This window comes from Sturnira hondurensis, unplaced genomic scaffold (assembly GCF_014824575.4).
Source record: "Sturnira hondurensis isolate 20B ecotype Veracruz unplaced genomic scaffold, ASM1482457v3 Scaffold0023357, whole genome shotgun sequence".
Taxonomy (NCBI): Eukaryota; Metazoa; Chordata; class Mammalia; order Chiroptera; family Phyllostomidae; genus Sturnira; species Sturnira hondurensis.
This window is the reverse complement of record NW_028095988.1, coordinates 9,763,455-9,782,215: the sequence shown is the minus strand read 5'-3', so window position 1 is coordinate 9,782,215 and position 18,761 is coordinate 9,763,455. Positions and strand designations below refer to the sequence as shown.

The following is an 18,761-nucleotide window of genomic DNA, read 5'->3' as shown; positions in this document are numbered from 1 at the left end:
ATCAGATAAAGATGGTGAAGGCCATGGTTAGAAGGATGGACAGAATGGTGTGGCAGCAATGCTAAAGAGGGCTTGTGTTAATTAGAAGAACTGAGTGAGTGGTTTAAAACACAACAACATTTATTTTGCTCATGAATATGCATTTGGGTCAGGGTTTTTTAGTGTGAATAGCTCCAATTTGCTTCCCTTGATGTCAGAAGCTTGAAGCCTGGAGTCTGGGATCAGCTGAAGGCTGACCCACACACACCCAGTGGTTGGTGCTGATTTTCTGTTGGGTGTTGGTTCCTCTCTTTGTATAGGATTGTTCGGTCTTTGCAACAAATCTTGGCTTCTGCAGAGTGAGCATCTCTCCCAAATCAACCCTGGCAGAATTATTCTGTTTCTTTCCTAGACTTTGAAGTTATATGGTATCCATTCTACATTATTCCACTGCTTGGGACAATCCAAAGTTCTTGCCCAGATTGAAAAAGGAGAGTATTGCAATCATGAAAAAAGAGCCTGAGGGATGAGAGATATACGGTGGCAGTCATAGCAACCTGCCACCCTGCTTTAGGTCCACATAGATGTGGTCAGAGGAGTTGAAACCACTGACCGCTGTCAGTCTGGTCACAGCCTTTGGAGAGGTTGGTGTCTGCTCTGTCCAAATCACATGTACTGAGAATGGAAGAGGGTTGGCTTTACCAACATTTCCTCTCTTGTGAAGTGAAAATGAATGCCAGGAAAACAATAGTATTTTCACGCCACTGTCCAGAGAACTACTGCATTTTGGATATCTTTGTACCAAGCTAATATAAACACTGAATGTGATCCCAATAAAAATATCATTTTCCTTCTAGTGTTACACAAATTCTAGACAATTTCTAAAACTTATGTAGACAAAATCNAATGGAAGAGGGTTGGCTTTACCAACATTTCCTCTCTTGTGAAGTGAAAATGAATGCCAGGAAAACAATAGTATTTTCACGCCACTGTCCAGAGAACTACTGCATTTTGGATATCTTTGTACCAAGCTAATATAAACACTGAATGTGATCCCAATAAAAATATCATTTTCCTTCTAGTGTTACACAATTCTAGACAATTTCTAAAACTTATGTAGACAAAATCATGTGAGAATATCTCGGAAAATTATGACCAAAAAAAAGAAAGAAAGAAAAAAGAAGAGACAGGGTAAGCCTTGTCAGATGTTAAAAACATCCAATGGTGCTGACTCATGAGTAAACAGAGAAGCCAGTGAAACATAATAGAAAAGTCAAGAAACATTCCCAAGTACATAATAAGGATATGTAGTTCACAATATGGTGGCATTTAAACTTATTGGGAAAACCATAGACTTTCTAATAAATAATTTGGAACAATTAGATAGTATTGTTTCTTTGTTTTATTTTCCTATCACAGCTGACATTGTCATTGTTTAATATGTTAAGCTGGAATCATATTTAATATAAACTATGAGAATAAACTGCAAATAGATGAGACACTTAAATATACAAAATAAAATGATACATGTACTAGGAATGAACATGGATTATTTTTTTCTTTTTAAAAGATTTTATTTATTTATTTTCAGAGGGGGAGGGAGGGAGAAAGAGAGGGAGAGAAACATTCATATGTGGTTGCCTCTCATGCATCCCCTACTGGGGACTGGGCCTGCAACCCAGGCATGTACCCTGACTTGGACTCAAATCATCAACCCTTTGCTTCACAGGCTGGCACTCAATCCACTAAGCCACACCAGCAGGGAGCTGGATGAATTTCTTTATAAACTTAGAAGTGGTAAAGCTTTTCTGAGGGACTTCTAGCCAAGATGGAGACATAGGTAGATGCACTGTGCCTCTTTATACAACCAAAAGAAGGACAACAACAAATTTAAAAACAAACAAACAAACAAACAAAACCAACCAGAACTGACAGAAAATTGAACTGTATAGAAGTCTGACAATCAAGGAGTTAAAGAAGAAACCAGACTGGTAGAAGGGGTGGAGATAGGCAGGCAGGCAAAGAGGACTCATGCCAAGGCGGCAGTTGGAAAACTGGACAAGGATGTGGGTAGCAGAGTGGGTGGTTCCACACTTGTGTGCAGATAAACCAGGAGGAACAACTGGGGAGAAAGACTACAGAACCCAGGGTTCCAGTGTGGAGAAATAAAGCCTCAAAAACTTAGGGCTGTAAAAATCTATGGGGGTTGCAGTGGCAGAAGAAACTGCCAGCCTCATAGGACAGTTTTTTTGAGAGACCCACAGGGTCCTAGAACGTACACAAACATACCCACTCACCCAGGAATCAGTACCAGAAGGGCCCAATTTGCTTGCAGGTAGCAGAGGAAATGATTGAAAGCTGACTGAGAGCTGAGCAAGCAGCATTGTTCCCTCTCTGACCCCTCCCCAACAGATAGCACCATAATGCAGTGACATGGGTTGCCCTGCCCTGATGAATACCTAAGGCTCTGCTCCTTACTATGTACCAGGCACACCAAGACAAAAAAAAAAAAACACCACCAACAACAAAAAAATGGGCCCAAATGAAAGAACAGATCAGAGCTCTGGAAAAAATACAACTAAGCAATAAAGAAATAGCCAACTTATTAGATGCGGGATTCAAAACACTGGTAATCAGGATGCTCACAGAAGTGGTTGAGTATGGTCACAAAATAGAGGAAAAAGTGAAGGCTATGAAAAGTGAAATAAAGGAAAATGTACAGGGCACCAACAGTGAAGAGAAATAAACCAGGGCTCAAATCAACAGTTTGAACCAGAAGGAAGAAATAAATATTCAGCTGGAACAGAATGAGGAAACAAGAATTCAAAAATATGAGGAGAGGTTTAGGAACCTCTGGGACAACTTTAATGTTCCAACATCCAAATCAGAGGGGTACCAGAAGGAGGAGAGGAAGAGCAAGAAATTGAAAACTTATATAAAAAAAATAATGAAGAAGAACTTCCCCAATCTGGCAAAGGAAATACACTTCCTGGAAGTCCAGGAAGCTCAGAGAGTCTCAAAGAAGTTGGACCCAAGGAGGAACACACCAAGGCACATCATAATTACATTAGCCAAGATTAAAGATAAGGGGAGAATCTTAAAGGCAGCAAGAGAAAAGGACACAGTTACCTACAAAGGAGTTCTCATAAGACTATCAGCAGATTTCTTAAAAGGGACCTTACAGTCAAGAAGGTGCTGCAAAGAAGTATTTGGAGTCACAAAAGGTAAAGACCTACATCCAAGATTGCTCTATCCAGCAAAGCTTTCATTTCAAATAGAAGGGCAGATGAAGTGCTTCCCAGATAAGGTCAAGTTAAAGGAGTTCATCATCACCAAGCCCGTATCATATGAAATGTTAAAGACACTTATCTAAGAAAAAGAAGAAGATCAAAAATATAAACAGTAACCTGGCTGGTGTAGCTCAGTGGATTGAGTGTGGACCTGCGAACCAAAGGATTGTGGTTCGATTCCCAGACAGGGCACATGCCTGGGTTGCAGGCCAGTTCTCAGCAGGGGACCCATGAGAGGCAACCATACATTGATATTTCTCTCCCTCTCTCCTTCCATTCCCCTCTAAAAATAAATAAATAAAATCTTTAAAAAATATTGCCCTCTCTGGTGTAGCTCAGTGGATTGAGCGTGGGCCTGCAAACCAGAGGATCATGGTTCAATTCCCAGTCAGGGCACGTGCCTGGGTTGTAGGCCAGTTCCCAACAGGGAATACATGAGAGGCAACCATACATTGATATTTCTCTCCCTCTCTCCTTCCCTTCCCCTCTAAAGATAAATAAATAAAATCTTTTAAGAAATATGAACAGTAAAATGACAACAAACTCGTAACTATAGACAATTGAACCTAAAACAAAAACAAAAACAAAAACGACCTAAGGAAACAATAGAACAGGAACAGAGTCACAGAAATAGAGATCATATGGATGGTTATCAGTGGGGAGAGGGAGGGGAAGAATGGGGGAGGAAAGGTACAGGGAATAAGTAGCATAAATAGTAGGTAGAAAATAGACGGGGAGGTTCAGAATAATATAGGAAATGGAGAAGCCAAAGAACTTAATTCATTGATATGAATTAAGGGGGGAGAAATGCTGGAGAGAGTGAGGGTATCTGGCAGAGGGGGACAAAGAGGGCAAAATTGGGACAACTGTAACAGCATAATCAATAAAATATATTTAAAAAATTCACCTGGCTGGTGTAGCTCAGTGGATTGAGTGCGGCGGGCCTGTGAAGCAAAGTATCACCAGTTTGATTCCCAGTCAGGGCACATGCCTGGGTTGCAGGCCTTGTCTCCAATAGCCGGTGCGCTAGAGGCAACCACACATTAATGTTTCATGTTTCACTCCTCCCTTTCTCCCTCCCTTCCCTTCTCTCTAAAAATAAATAAATAAAATCTTTAAAAAAATTCAGAGATACAAAATTCAAAAATCTAAAATGCAGATGTAAAACTTGGAAACAAATTTAGTTAAAGAGTGACTCTATCTAATATATAAAGAACTCTGAAAATCTAGAAGAAAAAGACCAAAAAGGTGATAGAATAATAGGCAAAGACCTGCACAGGTCACAGTAAAATGTATTTAAAAAATAATGAAAAGAGTCTCAACTTCACCCATATTAAGGAAAATAGAAATAAATGTCAAAAAATGGTATTTTTGTTTACAGGTGACCAAAAAATCCAAAAGTTAAGCAGCACACTGTATGGATATGGCTGTTTGTATTTGGGGGTGGTGATTGGTGCTACCGGTTATATCTTTCTTTCTATACTTTCACTTTCATTCTATTCATGTGTTCATGTTTAAATTGGGTCTTTTGCAAACCGCACAAAATTGGCTCTTGCTTTTTTAAAAAAATCAGACAGATGATTTCTGCCTGTTAGCTGGAGTGTGTAATCTGTTTGCTTTTTAATACAATTACTGAGACGGTTGTGTTGAAGAATATCACCTTGCTATTTGATTTCCATTTGTGTGGTTATTCTTTGTTCCTTTGTCCTTCTCTTCCTGCCTGCTTTTGTTGTATCTCATTTTGTCTTCTTTCCTGGCTTTTAGTTGTATCTCTGTATATTACTTTAATGGCTCTGGATTACAATATGCCCCCTTCATATATCAGAGTGTACTTTAAGTTCATGTATACTACTCAAAGAGGAACGCTGTAATGATGAATTTCTAAGTATCCCCCCCTGCCACCATTTAAACTTAGTCACATTTTATACTTTTATTTTTACTTTTCCCTTTTGCTTAGAATGAGGATCACTTTCCTCTGCCTACAGAATTTATTTTAGTATTTCTTTCAGTGCAGGTATGATGGCAAGAAAGTCTGTCACCTAGCTTTTGCGTCTTTATTTCATTTTTGAACAATCCTGTCACTGGACATAGAATTCCAGGTTGAGTTCCAGAAAGAGACTGACTATTTTCCTTTCTTTGAACTGTTTAAAAGTGTCATTTCACTGTCTTCTGACTTGTATTATTTCTGCAGAAAAGCTCATTTTTATTCACATTGTTGCTTCCTCTAAAGCACTGTATTATTTTATTTCTTCTACCTACTCTCGACTTCATCTTTATCTTTGATGTTCATCCACTTGACTGTTCTGTGCTTAAAAGTGGCTTTCTTTGTCCTGCCTGATGTTCACTGTGCTGTCTGAATCTGCGGATGAGAAATGTAGTCTAACAATAGGGCTTTGAAAAAAGAAACCTGTTGCTGCACTCCCTTCACATGAAACAGGTTTGTTGTCACATGCAGTGTTGTGTGGGGTAAGACTGTGAATAAACCCTGCTGAGTTTCACAAGTCTGCAAAGAGCGGTCCTGGCAGAAGTACGGTGCTGGGCAGGAAAGGCAGAGCCACCTCAGTACCTGCTCCTGGATTAAATTACCAAGAGCTTGCACTCCTTTGGGCCTATTCCCCTACCCTAGCAGCTGGCCGGGTGGGTCTCTCCCAGTCACACTGAGACCTGACTCTTCTTGTGGGTCTAGAGCAAAGAAGTGTGTGGATGGGGGATCTTGGTGCGTAGGAGCATTAGTAAGATATTTTTTAAAATTTCATCACAAGGATTTTTAAGCAGGTTTCTTCTAACATGGGAGATAAGAAAATACTTCACACAGGAGAGTTTTCAGGAAGGAGAGTTGAAAGAATCAGTATGTTCAAGGTGCTTACCTACCTGTTCCCAACATGCCCACGAGCAGACCTGAGGTCGCCAAAGAACGTGTTTTGCACACTTGTAGAATGGCTGCTGCAGGAGCACAGAGGCTTTCTCTCCAGGAAGGTGTCTGGACAGAAGCTCAAGTTGTGTTCAGGGATGGCAGGGAGTCATTACAGGCTGGGTGTGAGGAAACACCTGAGGTCTCTGGCTGGCCTGGCTCAGACCAGGCTCTGTCCTAACTTGGTGGTACCTTCCCTCGGTCACCACACTGTCCTGGGACTCTGTCTCTCCCTTAGGTCTCAGAAAAAGATGAAGACCTTCAGTGCATCTCTAAAACTTGTTTAAACCATAGAATTATTTCCTGAAAACTTAGAATCATTGCCTCACACCATAGAATAATTTCCTCATATATGTTGTACCTAAATGAGTATGTGGCTGGGCAATTTTTTAGAATACTATTTTTGTTTCGCTTTTCACATTTTTTTTTTGCATTTTTCAGTAGTTCCTTAGTAAGTGTTAGATGCAGGGATTTTTAAATTTTTTTCAGCTCCAAGTCCGTAATTGTGTGAAAAGACTGCTCTTTTCTGGTAACACACTCAAATCATGGTCATCGAGAGACTGTTGCTGCTTTGTGTGTGAGTAGATGTGAAAGGAGGCTTCAGTGAACAGCTTGGTAACTTCACGTCTAGAAATGAAAGAACTAAAGTCACTTCCCAATTCCATATGTTGCTGTTCTAGAGCCACAAGTGATAAAATTCAAACAGAGTGTAACCGGCCATAAAAATAAAATACGAATACTTTACTCCCACGGGCTTCCCACAGAGATTTAGGCCATGTGTACCCACATGAAGGAGGGAGAGGGAATTAGATTTGAATGAAAGTCAACACTATCAGTTTCACTTGGGTTTAGGTGATAGAATTGTGTTCATTGTATATCCCCAACACCTGGCACTTAGTTGGTGATCGATCAGCATTTGTTAGTTGGTTGATGGACAAATTTTACTTTCCAGTGCTACTGCGGAGAGAAGCCCTTTCTAACTCAAAAGGCTGATATAGCCCACAGTGGCCAGCAAGGAGTCGGAGTCTAGAGGCCGGCAGTGATGCAGAGGAACAAACCAAAATGGACTAAGGCTCCTGGGCAACCAGGAGGTCAGTAGATACTGACTGCATGGTGGGGACCCTGGGCTGAATGTGAGGGGTCGAGCTAGCTCTGCCCAAATGAGAGGTGGGGTCAGGTCTTCTGGAGAGGCACCCTGCCAGTCCTGCCCTCCATGGCCCTGCATGGTGCCAGCACAGGCAAGGTACCATGGTAACCCTCTGCCAGGACATAAGCTGGGGTGGCAGCTCAGTGATGAGCACCTGCTGGAACCTTGGAATGCTGGGTGTCCTGTGTGGGAGGGATATGAGGAAGTGTCGAGCTCAGATCAGTGTGGCCTGGAGGGGACAGGAGTTGGTGGAATCTGAGAACTCTCAGTGGTTAGCAGGGATGGAGAAGAAGGGGCGACCAGGAGACTGGAGACCAAGCTGGGCTGTCAGCTCAGAGGAGGGCAGAAAAGGGCAAGGAAAGAAATTCAGCCCAGGAGAGAATGAGGAGTTTCTCAGGCTTTGCTTCCTTCCCCTTCAGCCCCCCTAAAAGCTGCCACTTGGAGAAAATGTCCTGCTCAGGAAGCTCAACCCTGCCCCCAAAGCTGTCTCTTCCCATCACCCACAGTTCGGTGGGGCTAGGTCAATGAGCTGAAGTCCCAGGCTGTGCCTGCTGGGTGTCTAGCTGCACAGCGGTATTCCCTTCCTCTCTGCCTTGTAACAAGGGGAAGGAGATAAGACCTTCACGCTGAGCCCAGGACCTGAGAGATTCATGTTTTCTCCTAATGGTGCTCAGCTCTACCCTGGCAGAAGGGCAGGCCCTGGAGATATGGCCCAGGAAAGAGTTGGGTAACAGCTTTGCAAGGGGGCTGGGGCGGTGGTGGGGGGAGGGGGAAGAGGGGGAAACAGAACACAGCACAATTGTGCCCTTGATTGGCCTTCTAAGCACAGTGCTGTTGCCTGTGAATGAGGGTTGAAGAGTAAATAAAAAACCGAGCTCTTCCTGTTCTGCCGAGAGACATTTATTTACGTGGTTACTGACAACCACCTCTCTTCCCCGAAGTGTGCTGTGGATTAGCTCCAGAGAAGATAATCTGGCTCCTGCAATTTGAGGCTTTTTATGGTTTTCTTTATCCAAGGCAGGAAACTTGAGATTTTGGTGAAGATCCGTGGTGCTGTCCCATAGGGTGATCCAGAGGAGACAATGCCATGAATCGTATTGTGACACATGAGAGGGCCCCCGGAGTCTCCCTGCAGATAGAAAGAGGGAAGGCCTGAGCCAGCTCTCCTCGTCCTGCCCTTCCAAGCCCCTCAGAGAAGGCTGCCTGGAATGGCCTCCAGGGAGGAGATACAAGGGCCTGCAGGCCCCTGGGGGCCCCCAGCCCGGACATCATCACTGCTCCACTTCTCCCCAAGTGGCAGCTCCTTCTGCTCCCCCAGGTTCTGGGTCCCCTCCCTACAAACGTGTTGTGGGATTGTGGCTCTGCTCTACTGTGTAAGGACACAAAAGCAGGTAGGTGGAGCAGACACAGCCCAGAGGATGAGTTCATTAATCAAGGTAGGTGCCAGCTCCAAGGAGCCACAACTGCTGCGCATTCAGGGAACAGTTTTCTAACCACTGTGCCTCTGCGTGGGCCAGAGTGTTGCAAATTCATCCTGGAGGAGCACCATGTTTAGATTGACACAGGCCCTTGGTAGCCTCTCAGAGGCCCTATTTCACCCCAGCTCTGGCTGCTCCCCTGTTTTCTTCCCAGAGAGAATGATCACAGCCTAGAGAGTGAAGGAGTCTCACACTGCCTGGCTCTCCAGGTGTCAGTTCTTCCCCAAACATCCCTTTCCCCAGAGCCAAGCTAGGCAGATTCTCAGTATCACCTTATAGGAAGACTTTTTTTCCTCCGGGTTCCCCACACACAGTTGAGTGGTCCTGTTGTAATGATGGTTAAAGAGCTTCTCGCACACTGTATCCTTCTGCACAGTCAGCTTTACCTCCTGCAGCGTGTCTGAAAATCTGCCGAGTGGGGCGACCCTTCCCCAGCCGGCCACAGTGCACTTCTGTTCTGGACACAGCCTGTTCTTGCCCCTGGGCAGGCGGAGGGGCTTCACAGCGTCCGTTGGCTTGATGTTGTCCTCCAGCTGATGGGGAAGAGGCAAGAGAGCCCAGGTCAGCCAGTGGCCTCTGGACTTGGACATTGTGATGGGACACCTGAGTTCCTGGGACAGCCAGGGAGCCAGGATGGGAGGGAAAGAAGGGACAGGTCACAGTGAGGGGAAAAACGATGAGAACCCAGAAGTGCAAGGGCAGCAGCAGCTTTGCTTACCTGCAGTAACATGATGTCATTAAAGAAGTTCTTAGCATTGTAGTCTGGGTGGGGGACAGCTCTTTTCACTTGGATGACCTGCTGGGTCTCCTCCTGCTTCTGGATGTTGTGGGCCCCCAGGGTGACAGTGATGAACCTGTACAGAGAGCAGAGTGGGTGTTCCCATGGGGGCGGGGAGTCACGGGAGATAGAGCTCAGGAGCCCGAGAAGGACAGGTGACAGCCGGGGCAGGTCAGGGCTGCAGCTAGGGGAAATTGAGGCCACAGGAAGGCAGGGTGACTGTGCTTCTCAGAGACACTTAGGGTAAGGCTTCTGGGAACTTTTTCTTGCCCTCAAGCCATATCATGAAATTGCTTGAGTTTTCATTTTGACCCCAGTGCATGCTGTCATCGTCCACTGCTGCTTTATTTGGCCAGTGTGGCCCCTGTCTTCTCATCTGTTTCACTGACTCTCACCTGTGATTCTTTGAGCCCAAAGAGCCCATCCATCTCATTCTTAGCCTTTCATTGCTCCAGTCATGATCTCAGTGAGCTCCTCTGATGCGCTCTTCTGGGCTTGAGTTACCAGGGCCCTGGGGAGCTGTCCTGGGCTGTAGCCCCTGGGATAAAGGACAGGGGTCTCAGGGGATGCAGGTTGGCTGCTGTCCCTCACCTTCCATTGCAGTGAGCAGCTGTCAGAACAATGTTTTTTTGCACAAGGACACCGCCACACCTCCAGTTCTTTTCATCTTGAATGTTCAGGTAGGCCATGTAGGGGTGGGAGTGGGGCTTCGCCTCGTGTCCCCCGATGATCTCCCCTGAAGGAAAAGTCTGTTTTGCTTCTGTGCACTCACTGAGTTTATCAGGCAGGCACCTGCTTGATGACTCAGAGCTGTTGGGCCCTTGGGAGCCTGAGCTGGCCTGGAGCTGAAAGAGTATGGGGAGGGGCCTTAGTTGGAGGCGATCATACCTGTCTTAGGGAGAGTGAAGGCCTAGAGGCTCCTGAAGAGTTCTCTCCTGACTTCACTTGGTTTCAAGTGTGTGTCTGAGGCCCCTGTGGTGCTGTGATGTTCAGGACAGTGCCACTTTGCAGTAGCCAGGACTTAAGTTTGGGGAACTAGATGTTGCCGAGTGTGTCATAGCGCCTGACATGTAGTGAGTGCCTGCTAAGGCTTTGTTGCCTGCCTGCAGGAATGGTCTTTAATGGGCCTCTAGAGAAAGGTTGGTAAGGCCAGTGATGTGGGGCTCTGGAGAGCAGAGGGGTTGCCAACCACAGTGGCTCATCCTTTAAAGAGAACTGCTAGAGGCCTGGGAAGAAAAGCAGAGCAGGAGAAAGGGATTGAGGGGCCTTGGGATGGAGCAAAGGCAACAGCAGTCTTCTGTGTTGGGGACAGTGACCCCAGCAACTGTGAGGTATGCTGAGCTCTGGGCTTCTCTCCTAAGCAGACCCTAAGGAGAACACCTGTCTCATCACAGACAAGAAAGCCTCTGCAGTCTCCTACCCTTTTCCATACACTTCTAAGAATGTTCCACTCTCTAGATGGAAAGGTAGAGCCTGAGGGTGGGGGTGAGGGGATTGTGCCCACAGGCTTTTCTTGAGAATAGCCTTCTGCCCTGTCATTTCTGCCTGTAGTTTATCTGGCATCATGCTTGGGGGCCGGAGATGGGAAGGGAGTTGGGCTCCAGAACATTCCTGGTGGGTAGATGGATCAGAGATGTGCAGAAGGGACAGGAGTGTGGGACCACTGTGGGCTGGACTGGGCCTGTGAGGATAGGGATGGTCACTTACCTGCCTCTGCCTCAGGGAGTAGTAAAAAGGCCAGGAGGTGTAGGAGCAAGAGCGGCCACATCTTCGCAGGAAGGCTGTTCAGGTTGGAGCTTCTGGTGTTTTTCTGTGCTGCCTTTTAGACCCCAGAAGAGGAAGGCGGTGCAGGGGGGCTCAGTGACCTTAATTCCCCTCTGGTTTTGTAGAGCGTCATCCTGGAAGGCTTGCTTTGAAAGTGTCTCCACCTCCACGCCTCCTGCCTGATGATGTTCTCTGGGTGGTTTTGTGAGAAGGAGGAAGTGACCACATCAGGACCCACAGCTGATGAGTCAGAGCAGACACCTTATTCTAGCCCAAGTGGGGACTGTAGGATGTAGTATTGACCAGTTTGAGGTACTGGAGCCCAGAAACTTGAGTCCCTACTGACAGAAACATCAGTGCCTCATTTCCATGCTAGTAACTCCATCAGGACAATTTCTTTCACACATGTGTGTTTATGCCCTTCTCTGTGCTATGGTCAAATGCTTTGGAGATGTGTTTTCTTCCTTTAGAGTAGTGATTTTCAACCTTTTTCATCTCATGGTACACATAACTAATTACTAAAATTCTGTGGCATGCCAAAAATATATGTTTTGCCCATCTGATGAAAGATAGGTAAATTTTGATTTACAAAAAATAAAAATAATAGTCATAACCTACTCTTCTTGCTCCAATGAGATTTTTTTAAAAGTCAGGTGCCTATGCTTGGATATCAGGATTTTTTGGTACAAAGAATTAACCAATCAGACGCAAACTTATTATGCAATATGACCAATAAGATGCAATTCTATTATATGACCTACTGTATTTTTAGGACTATAAGACACACCTAGGTTTTAGAGGAGAAAATAGAAAAAAATTTGAAGAAAAAAGTGTCATAACTGAAATAGAGAACAGGCTGACAGTGACCAGAGGGGAGAGGGGAGGGAATTTCAGAGGAAATAAGGGAGGGATTTAGAGGAACCTATATAAAGGATACACGGACAACAACTGAGAAGGGTGGAAATGGGAGGGAGGGGGGAGGATGGGGGGTGGGATGGGATGGGAGTAATAGACAGAAAACTGTACTTGAAAAATAATTAAATAAAAAAATTAAAAAAAAAGAAACTGAAGACAAAAAAAAAAAAAGAAAAAAGTGTCGTAAAATATTTAATAACCTGTGAGCCCGCTCCACCACCATCATTTGTATATCTTCTTTGGAGAAGCGTTGACCATTCTCACCACCCTCATTCCTGTCTTCCTCACTATTTGGATTGGTTTTTCGAGAGTTGGTCTGGGACATACCTGAACATAACCACCTTGATATGCTATGATGATTAGGCTGAAAATGAAAAGTTGGGGAGTTCAGGGAGAATTTTCTTTTAACTTCAATGGCTAGGTCAACTGGCCAATCAGTGTAGGAAATTTCTCCCAAATCCAGAAGTAGTAATACTACTTTAAGGGAAAGGAGAGCTTACTGAGGTGGTAGACATGTAGAAAAGAGTGTGAATAAGTACCTTCCTAAAAAAGAGGCTCACCTGGGAAAGATTCACAGGAGAGACTACATTTCTTTCTAGATGTGATCAAAGTTAAGTCAAGCTGAATGATGGTGAAGTTCATTTGTGACTTGTAATTTTAAGAATCTGTGTCTTAGTAAATATAGTAATAAATATATATCTGGAAAATAAGATATGATAATTCAGTTCATTGAATAGATAAGAAAATAATATCTAACATCTTAAAGCTGGCTAATATTTATTAATTTCTGACTGTAGATCCTCACTTCACCCTTTAAGTTGGCTACTGATATTACTTTCACAAATGAGAAAGCTAAGAAGGTGAGGCTTAGGGGTTACCTTAAGAAGGTAAGGGGCTTGTTCTATATCATTCAGCTGTTAAGAGTGTAGGGGAACAGTGATTAGAATGCGAGAATGTGATTCTATAGTCTATGATCTTATCCACAGCTCTACGTCATCGTTTCTTTTATTTGTTCAAGAAATTTGGGAAAAAATTAAAGGGGTGTTGAAGAATGAAAGTGTCTGTCCATATTTCCAATGTGGAACACTGGTTCTTTTAGAAGGTAAAGGTATGTTAGTGGTTGCCATATTGTGATGGAAAAGTTCATTTGGATCACATATTCCCTTTGCTCTTATCCTTTATGTGCTGATGTCCTTTCCCAACGTGCAGCAAGATGTCATGCTTGGCCCATGATGGGCAATCCCCTTGGGCCTTAGCCTCTTAGCTATTGCAAATGGTCAGGGCCATTCCCTGTAGGCAATGACAATGGTATAATAACATGACATGCCCACACTCATACATGGCATTTGAGGCTGCTGCTATAAGCCAATTTCCCTGAGCCTGATCATTCTCTTAGGTTACACCTAGAATCAGAACCTACAGGCATAAGGGGCCAGAACATGGCTGATTTCCTTTGGCCATGAGACTCAGCTGGGTTGTTGAGAAGAGATTCCTGCCTCAGTTAGGGGTTATCTCCACCTTCTTATCAGGAGGCTAAAATGACAGTCAGAATATCTAGAGTGTTGACACAACATCAAAAAGAGTTTTAAGGGAGAGACCTGTCAGTGAAGGAGAACCTAGGTTATGTGCTGGAGTGGGGAAGATTGTCCTTCCACCCAGCCTCTGTAGTAGTAACGATGGGGAACGGAGGGCAGAGATGGGGAGAGAAAACTGTCTGTAGGACAGATGTACATCTGTGAGATTTCCAGAGTTTTGGCATCCACTAGAACACCCTTTAATTTTTCCTATTGCTCAGCTACTAACAAAGAGCAGACTTGGGATAACAAATAAAACTCTGGAGTGGGTAAGTGTCTGGGGTGCTGAGTCGATAGAGGACCACAGAGAAGGGGGAAGGAGAAGTGGACTTGGGTGAAAACAGTGTGCCCACCCCCACCAAACTGGGATTAGGTATAACAATAGAGACCCCTCTAAAATCAAGTGGTATTGGCTGCACTTCTGGATGGGAGCAGGGTGGAATGGAGCAATGTCTGGGTTGTGATGTTGCCTTTGATGTGACCTTGGATCACACTCAACACCCTCCTCCTTAACCTCCACTCCCCACCTGAGGATCTTTATCTGCTGGGGAACTTGGCCCATCAAAGCCATTTCTTTTCCTCAAAGCAGGCCTTAGTTCCCAGAAGGCCTGAAGGTCACACCTCACCCTTCTTGAGTGAATGAATTCTTTGTCTTCCCATCTTGCTCAGAGTGTGCATTTCTTATCATGTGTGTGGCCAATGGTTTGGTTTGGGGGAGGTGAGAAGGATGCTGCTGAATCATTTACCAAAACTGCTAGTATATGACTGCAAAACTTGTGGGTGTTTCTTTTATTTCACAGTTGAGGGCAGATGTGACGGTAAAGTGTGTATGGTAAATCTAATTCACACCTAGGAATACATCCTTAGCGGTCCCCCAATCTTGATATGATATCTTCTAGCTGTAGATAACCCACTGCTATTAAGTTCCTCTGTTTCTGAACAAATACTAGGAAGCAACACTGGAACCATATGTGAACAAAGCACAAGATCTGGACCATCCCAGTCAGCCCTTCAAAATCTGCCCAGGGGAAATCAGGTATCGCAGTGAACTGCTGGGCCCCTGAGAGCATTTTACCAGTGGAACTGGTATGGGCATTATCATTAATCATATTTTCAAATGAAATGGACTCAGAGATATTAAGTCATGTGCCCAAGGTCACATGGTTACAGAAATGTGTACACACACAGAGCACATGCCTGCTAAACTGCATAGTCCTTTCTACCGCTCTGAGAAGTGATGGAAGCCACAGGAGGCAGGTGTTAGCTCAGCAAAAAGAATGTTCTATCAGAGTTTTTCTGGCATGGCTGCTCGGGTACCCCAGGGAGTTGTTGCAACAGAGGCTGGGAAACCTCTGAGTCGGGGGCTCTGAAAGGTCGTCATGGGTGTGGGTGTAAAGTGATTTTTAAGGCCCTTGGCAGCTTTGAGACTTTATCTCTCACTTGGAAGAGACCTGACCTGGGAGCAGGGGTTAGGAGCTCTGGGCCCCTGGTCAGTTATTATGTGGTTCACTTGCTAATTTTTGGGCCTGCTCATCCTCATCTAACAGAAGAAGATTGTGCTATGAGAGTTTTAAAACATTGTTAACAATAGAAACCTTCCCTTGAATGGATTATGTATGTGTCAGTGTGTCAATGTACATACATATGTACATTGGGTCCCTGAGAAATTTTCTGTGTGTGGGTCACACACAGAAATCATATATCTGTATTTACACCTATATTTATAGCTATGTATGCAGACACATGCACACATATTTTTATTAAGAAATTTAATGTATGATTACATGCACATATATATGTGTGTACATGTATTTGTGTCTGCTTGTGTGTATAGTTGCATGGTTTTGTTTGTTTTCATCCCTTCATTTTCTCTTTCCAAGCATGATCTTGGTACATCTTTGTATTAGGATTTTCAGCATTCAAACAGAAGCTATGTGAAGCCAGCTTTTCTCCCCTCAATACAAGAGTGGCCAAGATCATTAAGATAGTCTGTTACAGAGGTCTTTGTGGGCAACAAGATGTGAGAAGACACCTTTGGAGGTGATGGGAACCTGGAAAGAGATATTTCCCCTGATTAAAAGTCATTTTGATATTGGTGTGTGTGCTTTGGTTGGGGAGTATTCATCTGCAACTGTCAGTGAACTTAACTCCAAAGCAGTATTCCAGATGGGCATCAAGACCTTGGAAGGGGTGGCTGGCTGCTGGGCCTGCCTGGCTGGACTGACTTAGGCACCCAGTGTTAGCATAGAGTCTCATTCCACACCCACATGAGAGGCCTACAAGCTAAGAGCTGGATGACTTTGAGGGTCACTGTGAGCTTGGAAATGAAGGATGTAGCAGTAACCATGATAGCCTGTGGGTTGGAGGCTGTTCTCCATTTTCTCTGGCACCATGGGAGCCTGCCTGATTGGATTCAGAGTTTATACTGAATTTTATACCCATAGGGTATATATGTCATCCATAAAGAAATGGCTGCCCTGCTTGGGTTTTAACTCCCTGCATCTGCCCTTCATCCTGAGGTGGGGCTCCGCTGACTACAGAGCTGGAAAGTTATTGTCAGTCCTATACACTGCTGTTCTGAAGTCAAATGTGGCAATGAATGTGGAAACCGGAAGTCGTAACAGAAAAGAATGTATCTTCTAAGAAGATGATTTTTGCTGTGTGAATTTCCCACACAGATTCAGGCCATTCGGACCAACCCAGACAAGGAGGGAGACTTGGGGAAGTTCTAACAAAAGTCCTTTAGGCTAAAGTTTCAAGTGGGGATGGATGGTGCCTGCCATGTTCAGTCTTGAGCCTCCAGGGCCTGGCACATAGTGGGTGCTCAATGCCTGTTTGATAATTGATGGCAAAGTCGTGCCATTCAGTTCTGCTGCAAAGACTTCCGTCTTCACTCAACTTGTAGCTCTAGCCCGAGTGGGCAGCACAGGTCTCAGGCTAGAAGCCAAATTGCCATGGATGACCATGAGACCAGCTCGAAAGGCTGTGAGTGAAAGGCCTATCAGGAAACTCCGAGCCCACGGGGGTGTGGCCTGGACGTGTTGGGCTCAGCCACAGGAGGTGTGGAAAAGGGCCAAGTTGGGTCGTAACACAGCAAGGGTTTGTGAGGAGATGGGGGGAGGTGAGGGTGAGCAGAAAACAGAAAACGGGAGAAATGTGAGCGGAGAGAACGAAGGCAAGCCTGGCCCATGTAGCGGACTGGTACCAGTGACTGGTGTTCAATAAATTAAGGAGAAATCAGTTGTTCTCATCTAGAAATGGATATTTATTATGTCCATGGCCTCCACACAGGAAGGTTGTTGTCTTTCCTAAAGAAAATGGTCGTTCACAGAAGGGGTGCAGTGCAGTGGCTGATCTCATTGATCTCTTTCTCCAGGGCAGGAAGCTCGGGAGCTTGGTAAAGACCTGGAGGTGTTTGTTCCATTTTTTAAAATCATATTTTTAAATTGTTATTCTACTACAGTTGTTCCAGTTTTTCCCTGGGTCATGTTGGTGGATGCAAGCGGCCTCTGGAGCCTCCTGTAGGCAGAGAGAGGAAAGCCCACGCTGGCTCCCCATGACCTCCCCACCTTCTCTGGGTGGTCTCTTCCAGGGGCCTCTGTGGGGATGAGGGATAGTCCTGGGGCTCTGGCCTGTTCACCCAGCTCTACCCAGGCCTAGCCCCTGGCCACAGATCTTCGGCATGGCAGTAACTCCGGAGCTGCTTGCCTGGGCTTGTGCTGGCCAAGGTCTCACCCAGGCCTCTGCCCTGTGAATCCAGACTTAGGGCTGTAAAGCCCTGATGAATGACTCGATTTTCTGCACACAAGGGCTTAGTTTGATGACAAGTAGCCACACTAGTGACAGTCCTGAGAGGGTACCTATCTCTGTTTACTCCTCTCAGAGGAGGGGGCTTTTTCCACAATTTTCAAGTGGAAACTTCCAGATGGGGTGGTATATTCATTTCTCATGGCCACTGTAACAAATCATCACTAACTTGACAGCTTAAAAGGGCAAAGGTTTGAAGTCTGACATCAGTTCCAAGGTGTCATTCATCAGAAATCACGGTGTCAGCAGAGTGAGTTCCCTCTGGACGTTCTGAGGTAGAATCTGCTTCTTGCCTCTTCCAGCTTCAGGAGCTAAATTCCTTGGCACCTGGCTCCTTTTTTCATCTTCAAAATATAGAGAAATATAATTCAAGGAAATATAAAAAGCCAAGATAACAGGCAAAAATTAACCTCCCTGGTATTCACCACCAATTTACAACCAGTGATTTGGTGTACATTTTAATAGTTTTTTTCCTATGCAAGTATGTGTACTTAGCAAAATAGAAATGGGAGAATTCCACACAAAGGATCACCCCTTATTTTAATTGAAGTATAATTGGCACACAGCACTGTATAAGTTTTAGGTGTATAGCATAATGACTTGACTTGCAGATATTGTGAAATAATTACCACAATAGATTTAGTTAGCATCCATTATTCCTCTACAGTGGATTTCCTTGGTCTCCGTGGTACAGGGGGGGTGTTTCAGTCTCACTCCTGTGTTCTAGGATTTTTTAGAAGTATCTTGTTCTTGAACAGTTGTTAGTTGTTTTTCTACTGATAGGGAGCAACGTTGGGAATAATTTATATGGCCATCTTCATCACTGTGTTTCTCATCCTAGGATCTACCTTTACATGGGTAGATAGGGCCAGGGTCCTGTGGGGTGCTAGCCACTTATGAGGAGAAAGAAGAGGCTTCACTTATTCTTGTGAGGATCAAGGGGTGGGTGAGAGATTTCTATCCCCTCTCTTGCTCCATCTTTAGCCCTGACAGACATATCTAGTCCATTGCACCCATCCAGTGCAGGATATGTATTTTTATAAATGGATCGATCATTTATGTAAATCTTTGAAATGTTTTCTGGCCACAACATAATCATACGAGAAAGCAATAAAATG

At 44.7% G+C, this 18,761-nt stretch overlaps 1 protein-coding gene across 1 annotated transcript in view; it reads right to left on the bottom strand.

The window, feature by feature from the left end:
- The window catches only part of LOC118980823 (uncharacterized), a 32,858-nt gene extending 21,355 nt beyond the window's left edge, over positions 1 to 11,503 (bottom strand). Inside the window, exons 1-5 of the mRNA XM_037037481.1 lie at positions 11,291 to 11,503; positions 10,175 to 10,319; positions 9,524 to 9,659; positions 9,078 to 9,338; positions 8,285 to 8,456 (exon numbers count right to left, since the gene is read on the bottom strand). Coding sequence (XP_036893376.1) covers positions 8,285 to 8,456; positions 9,078 to 9,338; positions 9,524 to 9,659; positions 10,175 to 10,319; positions 11,291 to 11,351 — 775 coding nt within the window. The 5' untranslated portion in view covers positions 11,352 to 11,503. The remainder of the gene's footprint in view (positions 1 to 8,284; positions 8,457 to 9,077; positions 9,339 to 9,523; positions 9,660 to 10,174; positions 10,320 to 11,290) is intronic.
- Positions 11,504 to 18,761: the final 7,258 nt, after the last annotated feature.